Source organism: Mytilus galloprovincialis, chromosome 8 (genome assembly GCF_965363235.1).
Source record: "Mytilus galloprovincialis chromosome 8, xbMytGall1.hap1.1, whole genome shotgun sequence".
Classification (NCBI taxonomy): domain Eukaryota; kingdom Metazoa; phylum Mollusca; class Bivalvia; order Mytilida; family Mytilidae; genus Mytilus; species Mytilus galloprovincialis.
This window is the reverse complement of record NC_134845.1, coordinates 89,619,367-89,632,238: the sequence shown is the minus strand read 5'-3', so window position 1 is coordinate 89,632,238 and position 12,872 is coordinate 89,619,367. Positions and strand designations below refer to the sequence as shown.

Sequence of the window (12,872 nt, the reverse complement as noted above, 5' to 3'; positions counted from 1 at the left end):
TGAACATAACAAATATGTTGACAAGCAAAAAATCAAGATCTTGATAATGTCAGTTTCAGAGAATAAAATTGAGAATGGAAATGGGGAATGTGTCAAAGAGACAACAACCCGACCAAATAAAAAACAACAACAGCAGAGGGTCACCAACAGGTCTTCAATGTAGCGAGAAATTCCCGCACCCGGTGGCGTCCTTCAGCTGGCCCCTAAACAAATATATACTAGTCCAGTGATAATGAACGCCATACTAATTTCCAAATTGTACACAAGAAACTAAAATTAAAATAATACAAGACTAACAAAGGCCAGAGGCTCCTGACTTGGGACAGGCGCAAAAATGCGGCGGGGTTAAACATGTTTGTGAGATCTCAACCCTCCCCCTATACCTCTAACCAATGTAGTAAAGTAAACGCATAACAATACGCACATTAAAATTCAGTTCAAGAGAAATCCGAGTCTGATGTCAGAAGATGTAACCAAAGAAAATAAACAAAATGACAATAATACATAAATAACAACAGACTACTAGCAGTTAACTGACATGCCAGCTCCAGACTTCAATTAAACTGACTGAAAGATTATGATTTCATCATATGAACATCAGGCACAATCCTTCCCGTTAGGGGTTTAGTATCATACCATCATAACATATATGAGAAGAACATAACCCGTGTCATGCCAACAACTGTATTTTAGAATAAATGTGTTTAGTTCCGATGCAAAGACCTTATCAGTGACTCAATATTAACGCCAAAATATGCAATCTTTAATGACTTGACAACAGTATCGTAATTATATCCCTTCTTAATAAGTCTATTCAAAGGTTTTGTAAGTTTCTGAGGTGAATACTGACACCTTTGTGCTTTATAAAGAATATTACCATAAAAAATTGGATGTGAAATACCTGAACGTATTAGAAGTCTGCATGTTGAGCTATATTTACGAATGATGTCTTTATACCGATGATAAAATTTAGTAAATGTTTTGACTAGTTTGTGATATCGAAAACCCTGGTGTAATAATTTTTCAGTAATACATAAATTTCTCTCGTTAAAATCGAAAACATTGTTACATACACGAGCGAATCGTACAAGTTGAGATATATAAACACCGTAAGATGGTGACAAGGGAACGTCACCATCTAAAAACGGATAATTAACGATAGGAAATGAACAATCATCCCTTTTATCATAAATTTTAGTATTCAGCTTTCCATTAGTGATATAGATATCAAGATCAAGAAAAGGGCAGTGGTCATTGTTAGTATTAGCTTTATTTAAAGTAAGTTCAACAGGATAAATTTCATTAATATACATACTGAAGTCGTCATTATTGAGAGCCAAAATATCATCCAAATATCTAAAAGTATTATTAAATTTGTTTATCAGATGTTGTTTCGATGGGTCTTTGCTTATTTTTGTCATAAATTGTAACTCATAACAATACAAAAACAGGTCCGCAATAAGTGGTGCACAGTTAGTCCCCATTGGGATTCCGATAATCTGACGATATACGGAATCACCAAAGCGAACAAAAATGTTATCTAGTAAAAATTCAAGGGCATATATAGTATCAAAGCATGTCCAATTAACATAGTTTTTTTTGTTTATTGCTACTAAAAAATGACCTAAAAGAGTTTGAACATATATATTCACATTCTGATTTTTTGAATGCCCATTTAATTAGGTGTGTGAATTTTTTCTTAATGAGAATGTGAGGCAATGTGGTATACAGGGTAGAAAAATCAAAACTTTGAACAGATTCAAAATCACCAATATAAGCATGCAATTTATCAAGTACTTCCAACGAGTTCTTGACACTCCAAAAATGTTTTGTTTGAATCAGAGTGATCCTTTACAAAGTAGCATTTATCCCTCTTTAAGGCAAGACACTTGCATCTACGTTGGCCATTCTTTTTATAAATCAAAGTAACACCAACTCTTTCCATTTGTCTTTTAGTTTGGAATGTGGAATACTTGTGTAAAGTGTAGAAAAGTCAAATGTTTTAATACCATTGCAAGATGAAAGAGAGTTAAATTGTATGTAATCTGACAGTTCTTTGGAATTTTTAAGTATTCACATCTGATTGACGCCACCTCTAGAATAGGCAGTTTTACAATAACTTTGAAAACAGGTTTTGATTACTGATAAAATAGATGTTAAAAAATTAGAAAGAGGTTTCGTGGAGCACTTGAAAGACTCAGCAATATGTAATTGTTTGTAAGGACACGTATGTAGTTTAGGTATCCAATGCAGTGATGGAATATCCAGTTCTTCATCTTTGGTTTAAATTCCAAAAAAAAATAGAACAAACCTATGACTATCGAGGATTTCCTCTTTGGTAAGTGTCATGAGGATATATATTGAATTTCCAAGTGAATTGTCAATACCTAATTCGTTTATCAAGCAGTTAATGTAATGAGTTTTACACACAAACAAGATGTTGTTTGGGGCTTTATCTGCGGGGACAACAACATAATTGTCATGGACGTAGGACAAGTGTTTTGCAACATTTGGGTCTATAAAGATTGACGTAGCAGGGGCATTGATAGACCCATTCAGTTTCTTAATTCTGATTTGTATCCACGACCTCACAGCCTTAATTCATTCGAAAAGAGTATCTACGTCTTCCTTCTCGCGCTAAGCCCATTTTCTGGCATAATCCTCGACTGAAGTTATCAAAATTTTGATGTATTTCCAATTGATGGATTTAGACTCACGATATTTCGGACCTTTCGATAACACATTTCGCAGGAAAGTGTTATTGACAATGTCGAGGTCATCGGTAATAACTTGGCCAGTCGGATTATATGTGAATTTGAAACTAGCACAAGTGCAACTTGGAGTCGTCAATATTGAGATCCTGCCAAACGTGTTTGTAATTGAAAATTTTAGTTGCAAAAGGATTGGTAAATGTATAAGAAATGAATGGTACAGACTGATCTTTGAAAAAAGTTGTTTTATTTTCACGTCTGTTTTGCACTTGATTGTGATGTGAACTAATATTAGAATCACATGTATTACACATGTAAGTGCAAGCTGTTTTTGAATTTGCTATGTTGGAATTCATGTGTTGAGTAAACCTTAAAGGTAATGCATCTGTCATATTCTAGTACATTTTTCCTGTAATAGAACAACACATAAATTCACTGATTGCAAAAAATAAAATTGTAACTTAAGTGTATTGTATGTTTACTGTTCTATATTATTCCTTCAGAAGGGTTATTCTTAATTAACAGACTAATTAGAAAAGCTGAATTGTACTTTGTTATGCCCTAAATGATTGAGTCTTTTCCCTTACTTCCTGTTATATTTTATAAAATTTTCTTTTACTTCAAGATGACAATGGTTTTCATTAGAATTGCAAGAGGTATATTCTGTAACAAATCTTTTTGACAAAAATAAAATTCATTTCGTGTTCTGATATTCCTTTCAGTCTTGTTGTGATAATGATTTACTCCAGCAGACACTTATTTCCTCTTTTTATTCATTGAAGATGTTCCCTCTGTCATTTTTTCCTGCAAACATAAGACAAGTAGTAAGAACAAAAAAATTGTAATGATAGCTAATTAATATTGTCACGGTAAGATACAGCATATGAAATAACCCTAAAAATACATATTTTGTTGAAATAAAAAAAAAAAGGTTTTTATTAGACCCTTAGAACCTGATAGACCAATTTAAGAATGCTGCCAAAAAATACATAATATATAGTAATTATATCTTTTACATTTTGTTCATTCAGAAATATCTGCTAAAGACACATCTTTGGTTATCTCGGATATATGTACATAATATTCACGAGCAGAATATGATAAAGTCCTATTTCTTGCATATTTCCTGGTATTTCAAATAAAAATATTTTGACAATTTATACTTAGTGATTAGACATCAAGCAAATATTAGATTGTTTATCTACTCTTATCTAACTCTAAGTCATCACCTTATATATCAACTATCAGTAATGTAAATTTTTAACCATCAATCTTGACTGAATGTGAAGTCTTGAAATGCAACAATTTTCTTTAATATACAGTATTCAGTTGTATAAGCATTGCCACATCACATTTCCAGGAGATTTTTTAGCCCTGTATATTCAATCATAAGTTTTGTATTTCAAATTTAACAGAGTTAAATCGCCATATTGGTTTGGTTATGATACATATAATAAAGCAGATGTGGTATGATGCCGATGAGACAACTCTCTACAAGAGACTAAATGACACAGAAATTAAGCGCGGTAGATCATCGTATGACCTTCAACAATGACCAAAGCCATAATTGCATAGTCAAGTATAAATTACTAATTTAAAACAATGTAAACGAGCAAACTAACTGCCTAACCAAACTATGAGCTGAACTAATTCACCAAAAATTATCAAAAAAACAAAAAAGGAAGACAGCAACAAATTTTTTTGTTCCTGACTAGGGACAGGCACCTACAAATAGAATATGGCGGGGTTAAACATGTTAACGCAGTTACTGACAGCTGGTTCCAAATCCTGAACCAACAACTAAAACAATCATCCATCTAATATCAAAATATCAATCATTACAACATCCAATGGATTTAGTATAAAGGTGTCATAAACCATCAAAGAAAAACATGACCATGTGCAATGCCAAGATAAAGGAATCAATGATATCTTTATCTTGCTAAATTCATTTGTTTATAGAACAATTCAATATTGCAATTGAATGCAATTCCTCATGCATTATCGGCAATCATCATAATTGACACGCATTTGAAACGGTTGTATAAACATAAGGAACACACATGAAAAACACATGAATTGTTTTACAGATATACCTTTCGAACAATTGAAATAATAGAAAAAGCAAAAACCACAATCTTGATGGAAAAGTTGGTCTTTTTTTAGATTTATTTTGCCTGTACTTATACTTAATATTTTTATACCTTTTTAGAGCAGAGGTATATAGTATGCAATTTGCCTTCATGTATGCCATTCCTCACAAACCTTTTATCAACGAATCTTCATTAACAACATATATCAGTCACTTCAAAGGTTCAACGATAATATCACCCAAACCACACAAAGTTACTCCCTCACCTTAGATAAAGAAAATGGATGGGAAGGTATGATAACATTTTGTAAAAAAGACCTAAATATAAAAAAAAAAACAATTGTGGTCGGTAATTTTGTAGAATTCAATTGCCATCTTTGCTTTAAAGTTATTTGTAAAAGCGTATTACGATTGTAACTCGCTCTTGGCTTAAGACAGTTACAAAAATACAGTTGGTATATTTTTATAGTACTGGGTCCCCTTGTAAAACCATTTTTCTTTCTTCATCCACGTTATCTTTACTTTGAAACTGGAAACCTCTAAGAAAGATACCGACAGTCACTAACATGATATATTTATCTACCTGTTGTAGGCCAAGAGCATTAAAAACGAAGTTGTAGTTGATTGATATCAGTCAAAGTTATTCTTGTTTACTTCTGTTGTATAAAATCGGATTGTTTGTCTTCATTTCGGTTTTTTTTCTTAATAATTTGTGATTCTAAGTATTTTTAAAGCTAACAATATGGTTAGGAAAAGAGAGCAAAAGATACATGAGGGACATTCAAACTCATAGATTGAATATAACCTGACACCGCCATAGCAAAAAAAGAAAACTACAAACAGAAAGAAGTGCACAAAACACAACACAGAAAACAAAAAACTAAGCAACACGAGCACGACCAACAAGAAGAACAAATATCAGGTGCTCTGAAAGGGTAAATCGATCTTGCTACCAATGTGACACATGTCGTGTTGCTCATGTTATTACAAACACGGTAAATAGTCTAAATCGGTAGGTCACATTCATTGCATTGTTCATTGTGGCAGGCCCTACGATGACATGTAGATAATTATAAAACTAGTTAAAAATCGTATGTACGAGACCCTTTTCTGGATTCATCCTTATGTATATCATGTTCTTCGGGAACGCTCAAACTTGTGAAAGGTTAAGAGATGTTGAAGACCTTGACCTTGAATTTGATTCTTTTTATTAGATCTTGTCAAAATTGTAACGAAGATGTTAACCACTCATTTCAATGTTTAAGGAATTGCAAAATTTTTGAAAGGCTTGCATCAACATTTTATAACCTAAATAAATCAAATATTATCGACTTCGCACCTTCTTTCAATTCATGAAAACTGTTAAGAACGAGAATCAATCGACATTGATTCGTGTAGTATTTAAACTTTTGGTAGAAACACTACATGTATCATCTTAACAATACAGAACTCTTTTTTTGACGCATCTTGTGCTCACCAACCCTCTCCAAAAAAGTAATATTACAAGAATACTGAATTCAGGGAAAATCCAATCGGAAAGTCCATAATCAAATGGCAAAATCAAATGACAAAACATATCAAAACCGAATGGACAAGAACTGTCATATTCCTGACTTGGTACTGGCATTTTCAAATGTAGAAAATGGTGGATTAAACCTGGGTTTTAGCACTAAACCTCTCACTTTGATGACAGTCTCATTTAATTACGTTGTATTTACAGTGATGCGTGAACTAAACAGACATAATTAATACAATAGTCAAAATATGGGTACAGCAGTCATAATCGTGTAACAACTTTGAAAGGAACAATTTAACAAAACACAAAAGCATCTATTTTCAAAAACACATTCATTGTTCTGCGTGTCTTACGTCAGAAAATTTTAAACGTCACATATATTTGTCATTCAATGTATATACAAGAATATAAAAATAAACAAATAGTTCATTTCACTACGCGATTGAATAATTTTGACGTTTGTGGTTCAACGTATTGACAAAGGATTGACTCGTAGGGAATAAGGGCACTCACTGGTGTATAGTTTCAATTTTGATTTACATACTTCATACGCAAGTACTGTTAGAATGTTGCTTATAAAATATTTAAAGTTCAAACGGGAAAACTTAATTGCAAAGAAATATTCTTAAACTGTCTGTTTTGTTAATTTGACAGTCCTTTTTCTTGTTTAAGGTAGATAGTGTGTCTAAATTATAATCCATAGAATTTTCTAATAATTTGTCGAAATGTAGTTTATATCATGCTTGTTTAAAACAAATAATAAAAAGAATGGGTCACGGGGCTTACTTTCACGCTACATGGTGTTCAAAATTGAAAGATCGTGTATAGATTATGCATTGAAAACCCAGTTTCTTGCAAAAACTCTAAAAATTTACACATTTTATGAAAGATCTAAACCTTGCTTTCTGGTATTTCCAAATTCAAGATGGAGGAAGACAACATACCTACCTTAATCCCCCCATATTTTTCATGCTGGGTCGTATATATCAGACGATACGGTTACCTATACCATGTTTAATTGCTGACATGTACTTCATTTGAACTTCGGTTGATAGTTGTTTTAATTCTTTTTTATGTACTATTTCTCCTTTTTGTAGATTATTTCATCTTGTGGAGAGTTCCCAATCGTATTTTGTACTGTTTTATTAGAAAGTGTTATTTTATTTTGCATGTAAATTCTTGTCGTATAAGTTAAGTATCTACAGTATACTAGAAGTTTTTCACTGTGCTTGAATCAATTTATGTTATATCATGAAACTTATATAATTCTTTCTATGAAAAAAGTATCATTGCAATTTAAGACGCTGTGTTTCCCCAAATTTATTCCTGCTAGTCGATTTGAGCAAAGAATATTCGGTAAGATGGCCTATGATTTTCAATATGATGGTTGCAACTAAATAACATTTGAGTTCTTTAAACATGTTAAAAGATTAAAGAAAGTTAATGGTACGTAAACATACATCAATGCGACATAAAATTATTAAAGACCATATACTGGTGACTAGTGTTGTTTCTCATTTCATAGCATTAATTGCCTATCATGATTTCCTTGATATATGGTGAATGCTCATAGAGGTTATTGAACCAAGAGTTCCAAGTGGTGAAGTTTAAATATTCTCAGCGAAAATTTCATGACGCCTTAATGAGTTGGTTGACAGTTATAGAATATTTATTTCACAGATGACGATGGATATGTGCCAATTGTCATAACCGCAATCCTGTCCTCTTTTCCTTAAATATGACCTACTTATTTAAACTTTTCACTTATGTACTTAAATTATCAACAGGACGACCTTGGCTACAGATGAAGCCAGATTCGATTTCCCTTCAAGAGCACATGTGGACATTCCAGTTTTTGTAGGTTTCGTGTTACTATATTTCTAATTTCCTTTGTTGTTGTGTTTTTCATTGTTTTTGTGCTGTTGCCGTTTCGTGTTTTTGCCATGATATTATCAGATTGTTTTTACTAATGAGTTTGAATGTCCCTTTGGTATCTTCTGCCTTTCCCTTTCTTTATCACTACGGTCTAAACCGGGTTTGAATTAAATAGATAGATACTACCATGAGTAAGACATTTCGAATTATGAAAATGGACAAAAAAGTTAAATCACAAAAATGTTGAGGCCCGAGGAATATTCAACACGGGAATTCCCAAATCAAATGGCAAATTCAAAAGCTCAACAAAAACACATCAAACGAATTAATAACAACTGTTATATCCAAAACCATGCGTAAATCCCTATAAATACCCACTACGAATGCAGTACTTTTTTAATACATAGCTCATCTATTTTGTAAATATGAGCTCTCCGATATCGGCATAAAAACTACAAAACTACATATGCAAGTGAAAGTAAAAACTAAAATTTAACAACCTTAACACAACATGACATAGTGGAACATGTCTTTTTGGTTATTGAGCATCTGTTAAAGCTTTCAAAAAGTGCAACATTTTCTTCCAAGATGTGTATTTTGTTTATATTATGGTGCGTATTGATTGATGATATTTTCATTAGCCAACTTCTTTGGCATTTGTTTAGAAAAACAACACAGTACCAAAAAACTATTGTTTGGTTACTGCAGCCCATTGGCCCCATTTGAGCTCATGCCATCACTTGGCATACGTTGTCCGTCATTTGTCGTCGTCGTCATAACCTATTTCAAGTATCTTCTCCTTTGAGACTACTAGGCCAAATACCTTCTAAATTAAACTGAATTTTCTTTAGGGAACTGGTTTATCCAAAGTTTTGAAGGCTCAAAATAGAACTTAGTGGTCAAATGGACTTGTTTGCTTTAATCAAAAAAGTGTGTACATGGAAAAAATGTTCAGCAAGGTTTGATCTGCAAATAACTCAAATGATTGAAACTTAAATTACTGGTAAGCAGTATCAGGTTTCCATGAGATTCTTGTTCTTCAACTCAATGTTTTTTTCTAGCTAGAGTATTGTATATCATTTACATTAATCAATTTAGATGAACATTAAATGGCTAACTTGGTTTTAATCTCGTTGGTAATAAAAAAAAACTAAACTAAAGAACAGAGGCTCCTGACTTGGGACATGCGCAAACATGCTGCAGGTGTTAAGATGTTCGGTGACATCTCAACCCTCTCCCTATACCTCAAGTCAATGTAGAATAAAACAATGAAAAAATGTATTTAAAAGAACACACTTATCACATAACCATTGGCTGCAAGCGAATGATTTAACAACACTGGGTTGTTTGCAGTAAATGTGTCTGAAAATAACACTTTTCTTCATGGTTGTCGTTGGTTAAAGTCTCCCATAATTGTTTCCCGTTCAGTGTTGTGTTGTAAATCAGCTAGTTGGTTTTCTCTTTCGATTTTTAATTTATCTCATGATAATTTATAGTATATAACACATTGTCAGTTTTGCTCATTTTGAAAAGCCATTTGGTGAACTGGGAAGTACTCGCTTTGTTTATCCCTATGGTTTTGACCTCACCCCCTATTGATTTTACTAACCCTCTATGGATCCGTGGGGGTCAATATCAAACCATATGAGTTATACATGTTATATTATTTGAATTGGTTAAGATTGATTTGGATTTAAAATAACATTTTTATATTGCTATACATTTACTATTGACCCGTGACAGATCATGACAAACCGTCTAATATGTAGCTCACCATGCTTCTAACTACAAAACTAATATTATATACCCAAAGGATCTAAAGAAAACATCTAAAAAATATAAATGGTTCGAGTATCATACTTTTTATTCTCTAAGGATTACAATCTGATAATTATATTGTGATGCATTCCATAAAACAATTTATAAAATATCTTTTTTATTTGATATGACACAACATAGACAGTTAATTAATTAATTTAAATAGTGTAAATAAAGTCCATCATGCGTTAACAATGAGGTCAGACGTAACCGCAGAACATATACACATGTCATTAATCACATAATTAAATTTTGTTTGGTACTATCAATGTCTTGTGTAGTTAGAAATAAAGCGGATTATAAAAAATGTAAGCAAATTATAAAAAAAATCAAATGTATAGGTATGGAAAAATCATGCATTCCCTTAGCTTAACAGGGTATGAAGATTTGTTCTCTCAGAAATTAATACTGATTTTGGTGAACAAATCTCCAAAACTAATAGTAAAAACATGTTAAGTAATCAAGCGAAAGATAACATAGATTAATTGGATATGTCTGATGTATTTCCAGCCAAATCAAACATTTGTGTCTTGTATGACTGTTTATGTACTTCTGTTTGCTGAACAATGATTAAATCTTAATTCATAAAAAGAGCAAGGGACAAAGAGATAGGAAAACTATATTGTATATTATGTCGTTCAGCTTCCGAGAAATATTTCATTATCATTTAGCAACTCCGTAGTAGGTCCCATATACCATTAGCAGCGGTTTGACAGTTGGGTCCATATACACTATATACGAAATCATTTCTTGCTGCTCTCATGCAACTGTTCACAGTATAACGGCAGCTAGGATACATTGTTTTTGTATTTGTCCATCTGTATAAAAAAAACCATCTGATTTCAATTGTCATGTTATGTTATTCAATACAAGACGCCACATTTTCATTTGTAATATAATAGTTTGTTCTTCGTCAGTTCGTTAGTGTAATAGATTGTTTCAAATTAAAAAAAAAAACATAAATATGTAGCATGTGTAAAACCAGCATTTAATATTTAAATATGATCGTTACTAATGAAAGTTAATCAAGAAAAGCGTTTCTAAAATTGTATGTATTATTGTTTTTTATTGATAGTACTGGGTTGATACCGCTGATGGTGGACTATCAATCCCAAATGGTATTATCCACCTAGCAGTCAGTACATCGGTACTAACTGAATTTATTGTCAGCTATGAATACAGAATTTATTAACAAACTAAAGTTTCAACTCCATATAGGAATGTTTACTATATGTATATCGAATTAATATTTAAGGTTTTTTCGGTAATATAGATCTTCAACAGTTTCGCTTGTTATACATTCTTTGCTTACAAATGTTTAGCAACGAACGTTCTTGCTGAATGCTTATCAAGAAAACGGCTCCGGACGCATGAAATCTATAAAATTTGATATCATTTTTTAAAGGCATATGATCATTACAAACTAAACATCCAGTCTTATATTTCTAAATTTTTACATTTTTATAGAAAATGTATCAAAGTGATAGCTATATTTGGTGATATCTGTTATCATTTGTCATGTTTAGATATAATAATTTTACAATGTAGGACGGTTCAATGTAGCTTACCTTGAACTCATATAATCGGCATCCGTTATGACAGTATCAGAAGCGTCACCATAATCTTCGCCTTTGTGTATCAGCCATTTATTCTTTCCTTCCACGTAACGGTCTATTGTCACAACAACCCCTGCGTGATGTAAATGGTAATTGTGTCTCTTTTTCCTCCTACTAGAAAATGGCCACCATCCGGAAGATGATGATGACGAGCTGCTCAAAGGTCTACAATAAGAAATTCGACTACTTTGAATATGTTTGAAAATATCACTAGTAATGCAAATCTGATAACGCAAAAGCAAATTAATGTCACGGTATTGGACTGTTCATTACCACTTTTACGATAATACAATTTCATCAGAAAATCTGTTAAACGAAAACACACACACATCATTTGGTTGTTTTTGAAAATTCGTAGTGCGGTATCTGATAAAATCAAAAGAAATCAATGTCACTGAATTGTACTATTTTTACCTCTTTAACGACTTAAGGACTTCAGAAGATATGTGAAACATAGAAGAACACAAATAAACCTTCGGTTGTTTTCTTCTTCTTCACCTTAGCAACAGACCGGTATTTGTTTTTCGCCCAAAAAAGGAGGGGGGAATATAAAACCCATACATGAAAAGTACTCTTAGATGATAAATTTCTTAAATGGAATTAAATTTGTAGTTGGACTTTAAATAATCGACTAAATTGGTTTAGAATATAATAAATGGTCAAATTTCCACAGCACAACTCAAAACGAATACTTAATATAATCATGCGAGAGTTGTCGTTTGGATACTATGATTTGTTTATTCGTTGGATACCGTTATTTGACTTCTCAGAATTGCTTAATCAGTAAGTACAAACCTTGTATAATACTCTGCTTTTGTCACCCGTGCATTAAAGAGTGTCCTGAGGCATGTATAATCTGAACAATCTACACAGAAAACAGTTTCGATAGATATCAGACAACTAATTAGCAGCAAAAATTTCAGCATATTCGATTCCACCTTGTATTACCTATAAAAAATAATCGTTATTGCAATACAAAATGATATATGATTTTATCTATCAAGCTTTATATACTACTTATACGATAACTACCTTGACCATGGACTAATGTACCGTTTTGATATGAATTACGCATTTTCTTTTGAGGAATTATTAGAAGGTCATTTTTAAAACAAGATACTAGTTCTAAATTGTTATTATTATCTACATTTTATCTTTAGACGTACTAGTTAGTCACTGGCATAATTTGCAGTGCACATATTAAGTGTACATGTTTCTTGATAAAAATTAGTTGTGTCCAAACC

General features: G+C 32.1%; 1 protein-coding gene across 1 annotated transcript; it reads right to left on the bottom strand.

Annotated features, from left to right (window-relative positions):
- Positions 1-10,035: 10,035 nt before the first annotated feature.
- Positions 10,036-12,609, bottom strand: LOC143042799 (uncharacterized). The gene is made up of 3 exons (XM_076215260.1): positions 12,424-12,609; positions 11,581-11,793; positions 10,036-10,830 (listed from the first exon to the last, which is right to left on the bottom strand). Exons 1-3 carry the CDS (start codon positions 12,552-12,554, stop codon positions 10,680-10,682), a joined length of 495 nt encoding a protein of 164 aa, XP_076071375.1. The 5' UTR covers positions 12,555-12,609; the 3' UTR covers positions 10,036-10,679.
- Positions 12,610-12,872: the final 263 nt, after the last annotated feature.